An 18,095-nucleotide genomic window follows, 5' to 3' on the forward strand; every position below is an offset into this window, starting at 1 on the left:
ACAACAGTAGGGAAACAGAATGCTGACATAGTTTTTCTGGGGCCTTCCTTCCTTCTTTTAGCTGAATGTCAAAAGATGTTTCCAGAAAAGAAATGCTGTACATATGTAGGCCAACCTTGAACTTCTTTTTAACGAGTGGTATGAATTTCTGCTTAAAGGACACATCAAATAATCGCCCAGACCATAAAATCACTCATTTCCATTCCTGTAGTTGATGACGCAGCCACTAAAGTCAGTGTCTCTCAGTCCGCTTTCTTGTGAATTTAGTCTTTTTGGAAACTTCCTCCAGAAAATGGTCACCCCTGGGTGCCTTAGGCTAGAGCCCTCTCCTTTATCCCCAGGCTGTGGGGTACATGAAATGTCAAGGGATCTATGTCCATAGATCATAAAAAATGACCAAAGATGCACAGAATGTCTGCCCCTGTGCCAACATGGATTTAAGAAAAACACATCCATTCTTCTAGCCAGCAGCACGGTCTGACAGATGTCACCAGCCTGCAAGGCTTACTGTTTTATTTTGGATCCATCACAGAGACTAGCTTATAGATGAGCTGACATACACGGAGCCTTATGTGCCAAACACGGAGCTAAAGTCTTTACACTCATTATTTCAAAGAATCCTTATGATAACCTATAAAGTAGATAGCCACTCCCATTTTAAAGCTAAGAAAACAGACACAAAGAGAGCCAATAACTTGCCCAAAACCTTCCACTGGTTAAGACTGGAACTCAGGGCAGGACCACAGGGCAATGCTGCTCCCAGCACACCACCACAAGGGGGCGCCCTGACCATGTCCTCTCCTGTTAAAGGCGTGTTTTCTTTTTCCTCCCCTGGGGCATCGAGTGGAACACAGCTCAACTGTTCTTTCCCACAGTTTCTTTCTGTCCAAATGCTGAGGCTGTTTCCATCCTGGAAAGTTTCAGACCAATGTACATGTGTCCACCAGTATTGGTCACTAACTCCAGGTCTGAAAAAAGCAAAACTCCTTGAAGGACGCTTCTGTCCCGTAAATAAACAAAGCATGTTTGATAGTAGGAACCAGATTCTCTTTGCTGGGGCAGTAAAAGAAAGGATTGGTTTAAAGAAAAACTAACAGAAAGCTTCAAGTTTCAGTTACCGAGGATGCGGTCTTACAATTAAACAGAATTTGGTGCCCATGATCAGAGCATATAGTAGAAATTTTCTTCAGAAACGGAATCATCCAAGCCGTGTTCCAGCTCTCAGGGTAAAGCTGAGGACTCATGGATCATTTTCCTTCTTCTGTGTCATCTGACAGCCAAGAGTAGCAAAGTGATTGGGGTGCGACGTCACAGGACAAAGGATTCTGTTCAGTGTTGACAAGTGACACCCGGGACTTTCAGCAAAAGTGATTCCTGTCCAGCCTCTGACACGTCTAGCTATGACTGTGTGATAGCCCCACTGAAACAGGCGTCTTTGAGAATGTGTTTCACAGAAACACCTCCACTCCGTCTGAGAGAATCCATAGCATTTAAAGTGCCTGCCTGACCACATGAGAGGGCAGAGACAATACACCTCAGTGGTCGCTTTAGAATCTCTGGGCTCTGTCCTCGGTTCCTGTGGGAAGCGGCTTCGCCCCACCAGCCTACCTCCGGCAGTGCCCAGTGGGACGTGCCCATCAAAACAGCCCCCTGAAGGCCTGCGATGACTCATCAGCAGAAAGAAGAAAATGTGGCAGAAAACTTCAGGGGTCGGGGCGGGCGGGGGTTGGGGGTGGTGGTTTGGGAAGTTAAAATACGACTCAGGAAATCCTGAGGCTCCAGATGAGGCTCCAGGGAGAAAATATAATGGGGGTCAAGGCAGAAGGTTACACTGTGGCAGTGATCGAGCTTAAATGCACGTTCTGTTAAATTTCCTTGACAGCTTTAATTTGCTGGTTTAAATCTAGCAAGTGTCTGGGGAAGCAAGGCACCCTACTCTCCCCACCTGCTGGAGCCATTTTATTTTCTTTGCAAAAGACAAGATGCCTAGGAGCACCAAGAAGGCAAATTTGGGAATAAAATGTATACGTTTTTCATAATCTCCCCAGGTAACTGTGACATGAAGCCTGGAGAGAGGAACTCCCCTTCACTGCTATGAACCAGCACTGTAGTACAGGTCACACCTTAAGTGGGGTTAGCTTAAAGCAGAATTTGAGAAGGTTTGGTAAAGCTAGATGAAGGGCCTGGAATGGTGACAGGGGGTGATGTCTAAGCAGACATCAGTTTTGCATCAGACTGGCTCTGGCTGTACAAAGTTATTTTACGTGTATGTACACTTTCTGGATTTTCATAAAGAAACCAGAAGGAAATCCATCTTCTGTATGCTCTTGTTAAAAGACAGCTGTTAGCACACTCATGTTTAGAGAAATAAAGTAAGACTTACCTTGTGGGTGGGATGTGTGTGTTTTTGACATCTGTCTTTGTATTTCTCATGCTCCGATCATGGCCCAACTGAGGTACTTTCAAGTTTCACTGACCCCTGGAAATACTGACTCCTGCCAATCTATGTCCAGAAGGGCAAGAAGGGCTCACTAAGGGACTTCAGGGAACTGTAGCAAGGCAGCTCAGCTCTTTTTTTAAAAAAATAAATTTCTATTAGAGTATAGCTGATTCATAATGGTGTCTTCATTTTAGGTATATAGCAAAATGATTTAGTCATACACATATTCGTTCCTTCTCAGATTCTTTTTTCATATAGTTTATCACAGAATACTGAGTAGAGTTCCCTGTGCAATACATGAGGTCCTTGTTGGTTATCTACCATATATATTGATAGTAGTATGTGTATGTTAATCCAAACCTCCGGATTTATCCCTCCCCTCTCCCACATTTCCTCTTTGGTTACCGTAAGTTTGTTTTTGATACCTGTAAGTCTGGTTCAGTTTTGCAAATAAGCTCATTTGTGTCATTTTTAAAGATTAGATTCCAAATATAAGTGATACCATATAATATTTGTCTTTGTCAGACTTACGTCACTTAATATGATAATCTCTAGGTCCATCCACGTTTCTGTAAATGGCCTTACTTTGTTCTCTTTTGTGGCTGAGTAATATTCCATTGTTAGACTTCCCTGGTGGCTCAGATGGTAAAGCATCTGCGAAGGGGACAACAGAGGATGAGATGGTTGGATGGCATCACCAACTCAATGGACATGGGTTTGGGTAGACTCCAGCAGTTGGTGATGGACAGGGAGGCCTGGCGTGCTGCGGTTCATGGGGTCGCAGAGGTTGACACGACTGAGCGACTGAACTGACAGTGTGGGAGACCTGGGTTGGGAAGATCTCCTGGAGAAGGAAATGGCAACCCACTCTGGTAGTCTTGCCTGGAAAATCCCATGGGCAGAGGAACCTGGTAGGCTACAGTCCACGGGGTCACAGAGAGTTGGACACGACTGAGCGGCTTCACTCACTCACTCAGTATTCCATTGTACACATGCACCTCATCCTCCTTATCCATTCCTCTGCTAATGGACGTCTAGGCTGCTCCCACATCCTGGCTATTGTGACTAAAGCCACAGTGAAAATGGCTGCGGTCATTTCTAATGCCAGTTGTGTGTGTATGTATGTGGATGTGCATACTCACCTTCCACTACCACCTAGGTGTGCCTGCTCCAGGGGAAGAGGCACGAAGAACGAATGCCATCAGGAAATCATATGGAAACATTTGCATTCCTTAGACATTTGTTTCTGGCATGTTTCTCCTCCCTCTTCTCTCTGCCTCACCCTGCCCTCAATCTGTTTGCTTAGGCAGACGATGATTGATAAATCAACACAGTTGAACAATGCAAGAGTCAGAAAGTGAAAGTGAAAGTGAAGTCGCTCAGTCGTGTCCAGCTGTTTGTGACCCCATGGACTGTAGCCTACCAGGCTCCTGGGTCCATGGAATTTTCCAGGCAACAGTACTGGAGTGTGTTGCCATTTCCTAGTCCAGGGGATCTTCCTGCTCCAGGGATTGAACCTGCATCTCCTGAACTGGCAGGTGGAATCTTTACCACTGAGCCACTTCGGAAGCCCCTAGTGAGTACTGTACTATGCAACTATTAAAAAAAAACAACCCACATACATATGAACTTGGGCAACTCAAACCCATTATTCAAGGAACAACTGTAGTTTTTCTTAAGCGTGTTCTCATTGACAGCAAGGAGAAAAGGCATTATTGATTAAAAAAAAAGATACCTGCATTAATTCTTCCATAAAATTTGAGTCAGTTGTGGTATAACTGTTAACAAAAATTATATTAAGAGTAAAGATCATCTTTGCAAGTAACTGGGTTTATAATTAGTTCACAAGAACAGTGCCTTTAAATACCTAATTATAATAACTTACAGCCAGGTCATTGTCTAGCCAAACCATCTCTCTTATCCTTTTTTTCCCTTGAGAGTGGAGGTGGTGGCCTTTCTCTTCCACCTGCGGTTCTCCTAGGAAATATTTCAGCCCTCCTGCTGCACCGAGTGTCTATGCCAAACCAGCCGTCACCAAAGTCACATCCCTTGAAAATAAATGGGGCAATGTCATAAGCTGCATTTGCTTTTGCATAAAAATAAACTGACATAATTTGATCAGGTCTTTACAGTTTAAAAGGACGTGAAAATAGTCTGTTGAATGAGGCCACATGCGGTAATATGGACTTGAGCACATCACTAATATCAGCAGAAAGTATTTAATCTACTTAACTGCTTGCCCAGGAGAAGAAACAAAAGACCTTAACTCTTACTGGATAGAAGCTTATTACGTAATTAGGGCTAGTTAGCTCTTTAGTCTTTTTTTACATTTCAAGTTCTCCCATTGGAATGACCAGAGGAACTGTTATCTGCATGCTAATCCCAGTTCTTAGTCTCCTGGAGGCATGCAAGATTCTCCCATGAGCATCAAAAATGCGATGATGTCTACCTATGTGATAGTTTTGGAGATTTCCCAAATAACCGAGAGAAACGAACTTTCATCACAGAGTTAAAATATTTAATGACAAAATTAGAGTTTGCTGTAATAATGAATCACAGAGCAGGTGTTACTTGTCTCTGAAAGGAACAAAAATTATGTTTGACATCTTAAGAGAACTTCTGAAGAATTAGTAACTGTACAACAGACAGCAGCAGTGTTACAATTCTAAAAATTGAAAGCGAAACCTATCTTTAATATTGTTTATTGAGGGCATTCTGTATAAGTATTTTTACATAAATGCACAACCTTTGTTAGCCACAAAAGTAGTATTAAGACAGATTTCACTGAAATTTTAAGTCTAACACATAATCTTTATCTTTTGTTTTCAGAGCTTAGAAAAAGTTAACTACTGCTCTTGTTACATTTTACAAATACATTCTTTAATATGAAACGTTAACCTGAATCACTACTTCCTGTACATAGGTATCTAATAGTACTAGGGAAGAATACTACAGCTACATCCAGGAAGAAGTGAGAGCACTGGGAAGACTCTTTTTTTTTTAACGAGTTGTCAGTACAATCTAAGAAATCCTTCACAGAAATGTATTTCCAAAACTCAATAGTGAAGTGCAGAAACGAAACAAAGAAATTAAATGTCTTTTAGCAAGCCACTGAATTGGTCCCAAATGAATTGGTACCACATAATGTGAGTCATTTTAGCAATTTCCTCTAGGTTAGATTGTATTAATACTTTGTACTGAAGCACCTTCTACAAAAGGATACCAAAGAACCTCACGTGTGTCTTCACAAGGCTTGCTTTTCTGCAAAGTCAGGAGGTCTAGAAGGGACTGGGGCTGCTGTTGGCCCTCTCTGCGGGTGGAGGCCTAGGCAGGACTTGGACACAGGGAGGTCAAGGGCATGACCACAGCCTGGAGGCAAATCAATGGAGGAAGCTAGTACTGGTGCAGATAGACTTTCTTCCAATCGGGATGTCTTCCAAAAGACTGAAGTTAAAAGGATAAACAGAGAGTGAGCGAAGAGGGGAAGATGTGAACTAGTGATATTTATGAAGGATGACTATCACAGGTTTACCAGAGAGGAAAAAAGAAAATCTCACATTTCACAGTATGCTTATGACCTCACCCTCTGCTACTTTAGAAGCAGCTTCACAAAAAATACTTGGCAACACATTTAATTTTTGCGTTTGGCTGATTGTCAGGGGTTTGAGATTTACTCTTCTAATTATTTATATCAACTATCTATCTCTGAAGCTAGGATTCAATTTGGGAAGATGTATATGTGTGCCCATGCATGCTTTTACTAAATGGAGGTCTGCAAAGAAAACCTATTTGGTGTGATATTTTCAGCTTTTCTTAGAAATTATAAATGCTTCTAATAGTACTCACCAGCTAATAAGTTCCTTGCTTCTTTTAAGTTTTAAGACATCAAAAGAAAAGTACAAAATATTATAGTAAACTTATATAGTTTACCCTATAAATTCTACAGAGTTTCCTTGAACTGGATCATCTCCCTAAGAGGATTCAGAAATTCTTCTCTGGTAAATCTCATCTCCCTTTTGACACCCACCAATAGCCTGATTTTCTATCTCCCTGGGAAAGCTTTAGCAGGAGAATTTAAGCTATTTAAATCAGCATAAATAATCCCAAAGTCATCCTGTGCTGCCATGTAGAAGCTACAATACACATGGCCTCAGTCGGCTCAATAGGTAGGAAGGAATAGAAAGGGTCCTGATGATCCAGGCAGCTTAAAAATCAACGCAACACAGCAGGAGGCTGAGAATGTATCTGGGATGTGCAGCTTGCTTCCTTGTTTCAGAAAGACAAAGCACAGCTTTATATTTAGCATTTTAACCCTCTAAAAAACTGAACTCTCAGACTGAAAATCTGGGTCCATGTTGAGTGATACAAAATCAGGAGCTGTAATGAACCGATTTCATTCATTCTGACTACAATGTAAAGGCTTCAGGACTATGTTGTTCTATGTTGGATGAGGCAAGTTGTAATTGCCATGAAATGCAATTTGTCAAGAACCCCGCACTTTCAAATTACATTAAACAAATAGCAGTAACAACATCAAAACATCCAAAAATCAGATACTGAGAACTGAAGGCCATTTCCTAAGGACATCATGAGGGTGTCAATAAACAGGTATGTCTTTGTGAAAAGAAAAAAGACTTTAAATATATTATCTTTTCACAGTATCGTTTACACCGAACTTTATCTGGACAAATCAATTCTTGATAAAAATCCAAGCTCTTTTCAAAACCAGCTACCATAATTTGGGACAATGACAAAGAAATGTTCATGAATTCACATTAGTTTTTAAATAGGCTTTTACTTAGGTCTTTAATCTCAAATTTTTATCATTCATACGGTAATTCTAAACAATCAGCCTGGAAACAAGTAGTGGGAGAATTTAAACTGTAGCTCAGAAAGTAGATTTCTATCTGTGATTCTTATTTGTTTTTTTTTGAATGCTGGTGATGGCTCATGCAGAAAATTACCACACAAAAAGCAAAAATCAAAGACTGCTGTTTCTCCTGATAAATCCAATTGTTTTCCATAATACAGATTTATGTCTCAGGATATAGAATCTTAGGCTTCAAATTAAGAGTAGCTAAGAGCCTGAGTGAAACCAACCTGCTTGACTTTTACTTCCAACCAGGAACAATAACATCTGATATCACATTAAAATGTCTTCTTGCTTAATATCAGGAAAAAAAAATACGGTTTAGACCTAGCTCAATATATCATTTGGTCCAGATTTCATATTCAAACTACCAAAAAAAAAAAAAAAACCCTTAAAAAAAACACACATACAAACACACGCATACACAGAAAAAAAATGAAGCTGATACTATGCAGCATTTCTTAGCAAGATTATCAGGGAAATGTATTAATATAAACACACCATCTTTTCTCTCATATTAACATCTGAAAAGGAAAAACAATCTAAATGTCCATAATTTGGTGGGGGTTGGGGGCTGGAGAAGCAAGCGGAGGTCCGGAGTTTCTTGTAAAAACTGCTGAACAAACTTCAGTTTCTCTTAAGAGGTCTCTGGGAGAGGCAGTTTCTCAACATTTGTGCTTCATGGCAAGCTAAGGAGAGAAAGGGACAAATGTGAGATGATATCAGCAGTGGGGAGAGTGCACTGGTTGCTTCTTTCCCAAATCCACGCTGAGCAGCAGCACCAATATTTTATTTGCTGCGGCAGATCACCACTCCTGTTCGCAGTGGCACCAAGGAAACGTGCAACACTCCCGACACAGTCCACTGAGCACTGCAGCTTCACTCCTTACAGCACGCTTGCTGGGGCAGGTGTCCAGGGAGGGTGGTGCTCTATGGCATTCCTTCCTGCCACTGAAGGAGCAAACGGAAGAGGCAAAGTATAGGCAGAATGAGTGCCCCACCCTAGCAAAGCAACAAAGGCATCTGGGCTTCCAGGTTACTAGTTATCCAGGAAGACCACTCTTCAGTTTCAAGTATTTACTGACAAATCACCAACTGTAGAGAAGCAATCTGCAATAATCCACGTAATATCCTGGACGTTCAACCAGGTTCGAGGCACTTGACAATTAAGACTGCGTAACCAACCAGGACTGAACAATAGATCAAATTCAAACCTTGACTTGCTGCTCCCTCTGGTATTTGAAAAATGTGGCTCATTGAAATGTTAGATCTTTAAAAATGGAAACACCAAATACCACTGTATCATTAAATAGTTTCCCAAGCCCAGCTGGAGCCCATGATGATGTATTTAAGGAAACGTATGCAGGTACAAAACAGAAAATTAAATCTGACATTGCCTTCCTTAGCCAGATCCTTTCCAAGGAGCCGGTACACTGACGTGAAGCAGGGGGCAGGGTGGAAGCTGAATTGTGATTCCTTGGGGGTCTATAGAGTTTGATATTAGGGATTAATCCCTGGGGTTGGAGCTGGACTGGAGGTAGTTACATTGTTAAATTAATCTCTACCTGGGGGCTTTCCTGGTGGCTCAGATGGTAAAGTATCTGCCTGCAATGTGGGAGACCCACATTCGATCCCTGGATCGGAATGATCCCCTGGAGAAGGGAATGGCAACCCAGTGCAGTATTCTTGCCTGGAGTATCCCATGGACAGAGGAGCCTGGCGAGCTACAGTCCATGGGATCTCAAAGAGTCAGACACCACTGCTGTGCTAAGTGCTGTGGGTTTTTGCCAAGAAGATGGCAGTGGCTCCTAACTCCTGACCTCCACGAGCTGATAGTCCAGGAAATACGGTGGGTAGCAATTGCAGATCCAGGACCCTTCCTCTGATCAGTCCCACTCTCCAGCCACCTTCTGAGTCCCTCCACTGTAAGGCCTCCACTTCTTGCTCTGTCTCTAGTTTCAATACATTATTTAGCAATGCGAATCATTCAAATCAACACAGAGCTGTTAAGTGTTGTGCATAATGAATACCAACCATAAATATTTGATCAGAGCTGCTGTCTTGTTGTTCACTGAGCTATTAACCTTCAGCTACTGGGCTTGTGCCAATTTACGCAGTCATTCATCCTCAGCAGCGAGCGTGCTGCTACTCACACCAGCCCAGTTACCTCTCTCATGCAGCTGGGGTTGGCACTAAGGGGAGCCCCAGCCGGGTGGGGCGTGCCAGCTCAGTTTCACAGAAATACAGCTGGTTTGCACGTTTTGCTATTTGAGGTATTTCCGCCTAAAGTGGCATCACTTCCATTCTACCTCATTTTGGTTTTTTTCTTTAATTTCCTGGGAGTTAGAAACTTTAGAATATGGAAGGCAGGTGCTTTCCATAAGCACAGATGTGTTTATGACCTTTAGCTCTAAAGTCACAAGCGCTCTGTCCCTCAGTTTCCCTCGTGTCTATGAAAGTGAAAAGTGAAGTTGCTCAGTCGTGTTCAACTCTTTGCGACCCAATGAACTATACAGTCCACGGAATTCTCCAGGCCAGAATACTGGAGTGGGTAGCCTTTCCCTTCTCCAGGGGATCTTTCCAACCCGGGGATCGAACCCAGGTCTCCCGCATTTCAGGAGAATCCTTTACCAGCTGAGCCACAAGGGAAGCCTGTGTCTATAAATATCTCCAACTCAAATGCTTATGAATTAATGTAGAGGGTAAGTTAAAAATTTCCTTTTTGCTATATTCTGTTTTCTTATCTCATGGAAAGCTTTCTCTTTACAAGCTGTGTAAATGACTCCATCTAAATAATAATGATAACAGTAATAATAATAGAAAATATTCTTACTCATAAAGAAAGTCAAAGTGTTAGTCCCTCAGTCATGTCCGACTCTTTGCAATCCCATGAACGGTAGCCCGCCAGGCTCCTCTGTCCATGGGATTCTCTAGGCAAGAATACTGGAATGGGTAGCCATTTCCTTCTCCTGGGGATTGAACCCGGATGTCCTGTATTGCAGGCAGATTCTTTACCATCTGAGCCACCAGGGAAGCCCATACAGGGGGATTCTTTAAGAGGCCTGGACTCTTGAGGTCCCTTCTGGCTCAGATGCACAGGGAGCAGATGACTGGAGTAGGGACAGAGGCAGTCTTTCCCTGCCAGGGAGGGAAATGCCACTTACCACTCGCTCCCCCACAAATGTGGGCTTGTGCAGAACAGGGCAGATCACTGTTCTTTCCTGCAGGAAATGTCATCTGAGGATGCCTAGGTGTGGGTTTCGCTCTTGCCTGCTGACTCACCAGCCGAGGCAAGCATCAAAGCACGGCACACACTGCACCGCTGTGCTTTTTGAAGTCGCGAGAGTGACCAGGCCTGCTTTGTGGCTGAAATGGACTTTCCTAAGGTCTGAGGCTGTGCCAAGCTCATAGCTCAGGAAGGAACCACGCTTCCCCAAGCCAGGCTGAACAGAGCTGGGGGAAGAGAGGGGTGCAGACACATTTCCATCGTCTCTACAGGAGACAAACACCCACGTATCTTGATGGCAGGGTCCTGCAAAAGTGATCCACTCTCTAATGTACCTGGGTAAGCTGAAAAAGCCAGAAATGCTCTTCTGTTGCAATCCACCCGGAAAGCGTGCCCTCCTCTCCAGCCGAAGTGGCATGTCCTTGTTCAACCAGGCAGCCCAGAGCAATGCTCACCCAGAACTGCCCTTCTTGTCAGGGCTCTGACATGAGCACTGTGTCCTGACTGCTAAACACAGCCCATACTTTCTGAGTCAACACAGCCACGTTTGGGGTGTGGAAGGCCTGGGTTCCACTCCTGAACTCTCCTCACCAGCAGGCCTGGCAGAGGCTCGGCCAGCAAAATGACATCTTCATGGTCAGCCTACGCCATGGGACAAATCAGGAGTCCTAGTCCCTGGGAAAATAGCCACACCTTATCTAAAGAGGTCAACCTCCTCGTTAGGAATACTGCCAATGCCGGTGATTCATCAGCGCACATCCCCAGTTTTAGAAAACTGCAAGTCTGGTTATCATAGTGTCTCTCACACTCCCTCAAGCACACTGACAGACACGAGCGGTGCCCCCACCCTTACGCCACTCACAGAAGGGGAAACCAAAGTAAGTGGAGACTGCCCCCCTCCTGCCTCTTCTCCATGGAAATAGGTAACTAGCTGGCACCAATCCTCCCAGTGGTCAAAGCCAGGGACCCCTGTGCCTTTGGTGGCCTAATCAGCTTCTGTTCTGACAGGTCCCCTTCTTAAGGGCTGCTTTGTGTTTAGAAAGTGTTGGCATTGCATTCAGCAGGAGGCCCTCCCACCCCACACTGGAGGGCACAGATCTTCACCACCAGTCCCTCCCCATCCCTGTGCTGGGGTCCTCAGTCACATTTCTCCAACCCCCCCTGCCAGTGTTCATCGTGCAACAATGGATTAGAGCAGGCTCAGCAGAAACCATTTCTTATGGAAACAATTATAATTAATAGCAGTTAAGATTTACATGCACCAGGTACTGTGCTAACCGATTTATAGGTTTGAATGCATTCAGTTCTCTCAACACTTCGGGAGAAAGGCACTATTTTTAGGTAGAAGGCCTTACTGATGAGGAAACACGGGCTTAGAGAAATTAAGCCCCTGCCTAAGGTCACTGAGGTGGTAAATCAAACAGCAGATGTTAACTACATACCATACTGCCTTCCCAACCACCTAGCACACTTGGCCACAGTATCATCAGGGAAACCCGGTGAGCAGGGCCAAGAATTCTGGCCATCTGCTTAGGGTATCCAACGCCAGGTCTGCACGACCTTCTCTGAGGTGGGTACTGACATGGATGACCTCCAGGTATTGTCTACTCTGCATCAGGAAGAGCGATTTCACAGACTTCCTTGGTAACCTGGTTCATTGTCCAATCAGTAACCTTAACTCTTGTTTTAGCAGAATGGTATCCGTGCACCACTGAGTGTTCTTTTCTGTAGGACAAGACACAAGAGAGGAGTGCTACAATATCACCCCCTTCCCAGTTGAAGACAATTAAAAAATACTTCCCTTTAGCCTTGAAATCAACACTGTTTACGTGCTTCCCCAGACTTTCACTGCCCTTCCCTCCCTTAAATCACTACAGTTGCTGTTGCTATAAATGCAGTTGGGGGCGGAAATTCTAGCTTCTCCACTCCATCATTATTTCTCTATCATGAAGGCTGCAGAAGGGGTGAAGGGAACCATAATTCTGAGCTCGTTCCCTCTGTGACAGCCGTGGCAAACCAGGCTCTGGCCCCCAGCAGGGGTGCAGTACAGTAAGACGCTGTCGTGAAACCACAAGACAGGTCTGTGCAAAGGGGGTGCAAGGGAAGGCAAGATGCAGCCACACGGATCTGGATCCACGGTGGGGCCTGGGCTTAAGCTTTGGGAAGGGGCCAGCCCAGCTCAGCTGGGGAGATGGTTCCTGTTACTTTCAGGTTGTCCATTTCTGTTTTCTCAGCAAAAGTGGGCTTTTCCTTTGAAGCAAATTCATTTTTTTCTTCCCCTAAAGGTCACCTGAAAAGCCTATCTTGAAAGGCCAGATCATGTCTCTGACACGCTAACCATTATCAGCAGACATTTCTGGAAACCCCAATTCAAATCACCAGCCAGAAAAGAACTGCCCTTTGATCCAAAGCACAAGAACAGTAATAAATCCTCTTTATCACCTGACCAGCAGGGCCTCTCTTTCCCGTCGTTTGTGACTGCCTTAGATAGCTGGCTGCCAATAACAACTTCCCTTTCTGAAAGGCGCATCGTTTTCAGTGCGTGTGTGAATGTGTATACCTGAGGTATGTGTGAAAGGCCATTCTCTGCACCCAGAGGCTGGTGGAAATTTTGCAGGCAGCTCTGTATCAGTCAGCCTTAGAGGTCCAAGGCCTCTCTGCAGGGGACACCAGCCCTGACGTGCCCTGGGACTAGAGTTTGCTTTTTATATGGTAGAGAGGTAAGAACACAGGATGCTAGGCTTGTGACCAGAAAGGAACAGCAAGGAAAAGTAAGCACAAGAGCCCACAGTCCTCTTTCAAGCCCCGGCCAACAGAGGAGGGATATTCTGAGACCCCCACCTACATCCTGTTCCCTGAAACTAGAGCCTTAAACTTCTGGGTAGGACCTAAAGATGGTCCACCGTTCCCAAAGATATGGGGTCAGAGTCAGGGATGAAGCCAGGAGAAAGGAGATAACCAAATACGTAAAAGAACTCTTCCACCGCACATACAACTTATGAAGTAGCAGAATGGAATTGTACACAGGGACGAAAAAAGAAAAAAGGCTCAGTTTTGTACCTCATCATGGCAACCATTGGAGAAGGAAATGGCAACCCACTCCAGTATTCTCGCCTTGAGAATCCCAGGGACATAGGAGCCTGGTGGGCTGCCGTCTATGGGGTCACACAGAGTTGGACACGACTGAAGTGACTTAGCAGCAGTAGCAGCAGCATGGCAAACATATTGATAGAAAGTTCTGGGCCCCGAAGCTCCCTGACCGCCCAGAGCTGAGTGCTCCGCTGTGCGGAGAGACCCACCTTGTGTGCAGTTTCCGCAAACTGCTGGGCGCTGTTCTTCAAGTCCTCTGTCTTCTCTTCTGCACGGCCTAACCGCTCCCCGCGCTCGTTCAAGGCCTGGCTCGCTTTCTGTACTGCGCTGGTCACGCTGTCAGCCGCTGAATGGAGGATGCTGTTTCCTGAAAGAGGACAGCAAAAGCATCAGAAACTAACTTGGCTGACCTGCAATGACAGTATCCCCTCCGCGGGTGCTGCTAAGTGACTTCAGTTGTGTCCAACTCTTTGTAACCCCGTGTGTAGCCCGCCAGGCTCCTCGGTCCATGGGACTCTCCAGGCAAGAACGCTGGAGTGGGTGGCCACGCCCTCCTCCAGGGGATCTTCCCGACCCGGGCATCGAACCCGAGTCTCTTCCGTCTCCTGCATTGGCAGGCAGGTTCCTTACCACTAGTGCCACCTGGGAAGCAAGCAAGGTGGGTCAGACTCTGGAAAGGCTTGGAGGGTCTATGAAACGAGTCGGCTTTCCTTCTGACTTGGACTGACCGATGCACTTGGAGGAAGAGTACCCACTGCCTGCAGGACCTGGGCAAGTGCTGAAGGCTTCTCTGCACGCTGATGCTGAGAGCACTCATTTCCATTCTGTTCTGTCTGGTGGGGCTCAGAAGGATGGGGTCCATCTGGATTTAGGAACTGGTGGAAATTCTAACAAGTTCAGGGAATGAGGCAAGTTCAGTGAGACATATCTAGATCGTATGAGCATTTCCTCTTGAGCTGGGTTTAAGTGAATCACCACAGGAAAACTGGGGATCCTGAATGTCCCTAGATACGATGCTCTGTGTTCCTTTCAACTCTTCCCTTCTGTTCTACCCCTTCCTCCCTAAATGTACGGCCCCATACAAGAAGCTGTGGATCAGAGTTCACAGGAGGTATGTCAGTTCCTAACCTTGAATCCCGAGCCATGGCCTGGTTGGTTGGTCGGTCCTCTTTGCCTCTAATCTCAAGTATATGAAATACGGGGCCCTCAGCCCTGCGCAGAACCTGCAGGTAGAAAACTGAGGGCAACCTGCCCTAGAAGGGACTCAGCACTCCCAGACTCATGAGCGATGACACCGAGAAAGTTGAAAACATCATCACATTTCAGATGGTTATGCATCCCTGACATCCCACGTACCAGGACTAGAAAAGAGAATTCAGCAGTGAAGAACCAGCAGATGCGTAACCCTCTGAGACCTAGCAACTTGCAAAATTACAACCAAAGGAGATTTATAGCTATATTTTGTTAACACCGAGTAGAAGATATTTAAATGGCATTTTATGTAATAGCTTTATGTCTTTGAATAAGTTTATTACATCATTTAACTTTGTATCTGGAATGGATACATTGAGCCACAGACAGCTTTTAATAGAAATGCAATTTCCATGGGTCTCAACTGCAAAGGCTTCCTAATTTCTCCTCTGTGGGAACGGCCTGTGGTTTGTGGAAAAGGATCTCAGGCAAAGAAAGTGCCTGACCCATAGGAAGCACTTTGTAAATTGTTTTCCATTTTTCTTCTTTAGGGGTGGATTTCAAGGGCTTCCACCAGGCACTAAGGGGAGGAGAATGGAGTTAACTTACTGCTACTCAGATGCATCACCCACCACAGGAGCCAAGGTACGTCAGCACAGATTAGTAGGGAACAGAAGAGATGTGGCTCTGGAGAAACTGATTAAATACTGGGTTGGAATGGAAGGCTGAGGTCTTCAGAACAGATTTAAGAGGAGAAATCTGGTTTCCCTTTGCTTTCATATCATGGTTATGATTATAGCCCTGGGCTTCCCTGGTGGCTCAGATGGTAATGCCTGCAACTGCGTGAGACCTGGGTTCGATTCCTGGGTCAGAAGATCCCCTGGAGAAGGCAGTGGCAACCCACTCCATTATTCTTGTCTGGAGAACTCCACGGACAGAGAAGCCTGGCGGGCTATAGTCCATGGGGTCAGAGAGAATCAGACAGAACTGAGTGACTAACACTTTCACCACTGCTTAATAGCTGAATAGTATTTTGCAATCAGAACACATCTTTACGAATATTATCTCATTTGATTGTCACAAAAATTTTACTGAGAAGGCTGAGGCTAGGTGAGGTTCGGTGACTTCCATGAGATCAAATCACCAGGGAAGTGACATAACGAGCCCTAGAACCTGGTTTCCCAATGACTTTTCCTTATTCTGTACCTTCCTCTTTGCAGGTATGGCATCAGTCACAGAAAACCATCACTGTGACCGAGTTGTGAACAGACCAGCATAGATAGGTTGTGACAAGTTATTTCCCAAGGTAACACCTGACTGTTTCTGCCATAAAGTTATTCTTTTTGGTAAATGAAGAGTTATCACCTGAGCTGCATTGCAAGCCAAGTGCTCCCTAGCAAGAACAGGCCAAAGAGATGGAATGAGAAGATGGAAAAAGAACTGAAGGTGCAGATGGGTGGGGAAGGGGGCACAAGAAAGTCTTCTTCCCTTCCTTCTTCCTTCTGCATGCCCACAGCTCAGCAACCAGAAGCTAGAGAAAAGATGGGGTGGGGCATAGCCAGGAACAGCTACATTAAACCAAAGGGACTTTTAGAATTAGCTACCAAAAATTTGGTAGGGGGCTTCCCTGGTGGCTCAGATGGTAAAGAATCTGCTTGTAATTCAGGAGAACCAGGTTCAATCCCTGGCTTGAGTAAATCCCCTGGAGAAGGGAATGGCAACCCATTCCAATATTCTGGCCTGGAGAATTCCATGGACATAGATAGGAGCCTGACAGGCTACAGTCCATGGGGTCGCAAAGAGTTGGACACAATTGAGCGAATTACACTAGGCACCAAAAATTTAAGAGGGCATATAACCATACTGGATAGCTTTTTGCCCATCAAACTGACCCTCGTGATGCCCTCAAAGTTAGACTCTCCTTGAATGAATCTGCTCTGCAGAAGCCATAGTGCATTCCTGTAGCAACTTAACTTTGTACAAGATATCAGGTCAGTACTGCACCCAGTTTTATATGATACTGTTTAACCAGCAGGTGTTACAACTAAAAGAGAACCAAATGCTGTCTTCATTATTCAGTGATGACACTGCCGACCACTATCAATACATAAATCCACCTTCAGTTATTTTCAGCCACGAGGATGGACTGAAAAGTCTCATCACCCCAGCTGAAATGTCCTCTCCTGGCTTCAATTCTACCCATATCGCAGGCTTGGTGAAACCCCATTGCCTTTCTCTAGCTTCAAGTCAATTCCACTCTCAACTTCCTGGGAACTGTCTCTAACCTCCTTAGGTGACTGGTCAAGTACAGTCATGGGCAGTTCTTCCACCTCATTTCTTCACCTGTAGATGCAGTGACTTCCGGGCTGGATTATCAATCCCCCTAGGGCGCCCTTTGACCCTGCTGATCATACCCTACATCTTGAACCTTCCTCCTCCTGCTGTCTTCCTCTCTTCTCTCTGAGGACTTGCGAATGCTATAACCCCAGGGTTCTGTCCTTGGCCCTCTACTCTTGCTCTTTCTGCAGACTCTCCCTGGGAGAGTCAGCTCACAGCTGACTCAGCTCACAGCTTCAATGACCAAATTTATGGGTTTTTTTCCCCTAGGTTATGCTGCTGAGACTCCAGATCCATGTTTTCTTACCAGGCAACTCCAGATGAGTCACCCAAAGCAGTCTTGAATTTAGTCTGTCTACACCTGACCCCATTATCACACCTGTTTTCCCTTTGGAGTCCCCTGCTCAGTCAGTTACCCCACTGACTCCTCAAATCAGAAATCTGGGAGTTGAGTCCGGATTTCTCCCTTGCTTTTACCACACACAGCTAAAGGTCATTTGCTGTCCAGCTTGCTACTCTCTGCCCTCTTTGCTATCTTCCTTATCTCTGTATACTGATCCAGTCCCTCTTGCCTTCGGAATTACAGCAACAGCCTTCTCTCCTTAGGTAACCCCACACCTTTTTGGATCCATCTTCCATACATTTTTACTGAAAACTTTTAAAAAGGCAAATTTGTTACCATCTTCTCACTGATTTCAAGATAAAAATGAGACCTCTCCCCTGCCAATCTCTTTCAGCTCATCTCTTAGAATCTCAAATTTTTTCTCCTATCTAGCAATCCCCAATCCCATGCTTTGCCAAGTTACCTAAATTTTCATAGATGTATCATGCGTCTTTTACCTGTATGCTTTCGTGCTTACTGCTACCGCTGCTTCTCATCTTAGCCTTCCCGCTTACTTCTATGTGCTTCAGTATACTTCAGAGCTCTTTCATAGGAAAGC

The 18,095-nt window shown here is 44.9% G+C and overlaps 1 protein-coding gene across 4 annotated transcripts in view; it reads right to left on the reverse strand.

Moving 5' to 3' along the window:
- Positions 1-4,936: 4,936 nt before the first annotated feature.
- Positions 4,937-18,095, reverse strand: part of STXBP6 (syntaxin binding protein 6) — a 269,178-nt gene continuing 256,019 nt past the window's right edge. For all 4 annotated transcript variants that reach the window (XM_042235279.2, XM_027957218.3, XM_060401441.1 and 1 more), the window contains 2 exons: positions 13,836-13,993; positions 4,937-7,999 (listed from right to left, as the gene is read on the reverse strand). In XM_042235279.2, the coding sequence (XP_042091213.1) occupies positions 7,976-7,999; positions 13,836-13,993 (182 nt within the window). In that variant the 3' untranslated portion in view covers positions 4,937-7,975. The remainder of the gene's footprint in view (positions 8,000-13,835; positions 13,994-18,095) is intronic.

Source organism: Ovis aries, chromosome 18 (genome assembly GCF_016772045.2).
Source record: "Ovis aries strain OAR_USU_Benz2616 breed Rambouillet chromosome 18, ARS-UI_Ramb_v3.0, whole genome shotgun sequence".
Lineage (NCBI taxonomy): Eukaryota > Metazoa > Chordata > Mammalia > Artiodactyla > Bovidae > Ovis > Ovis aries.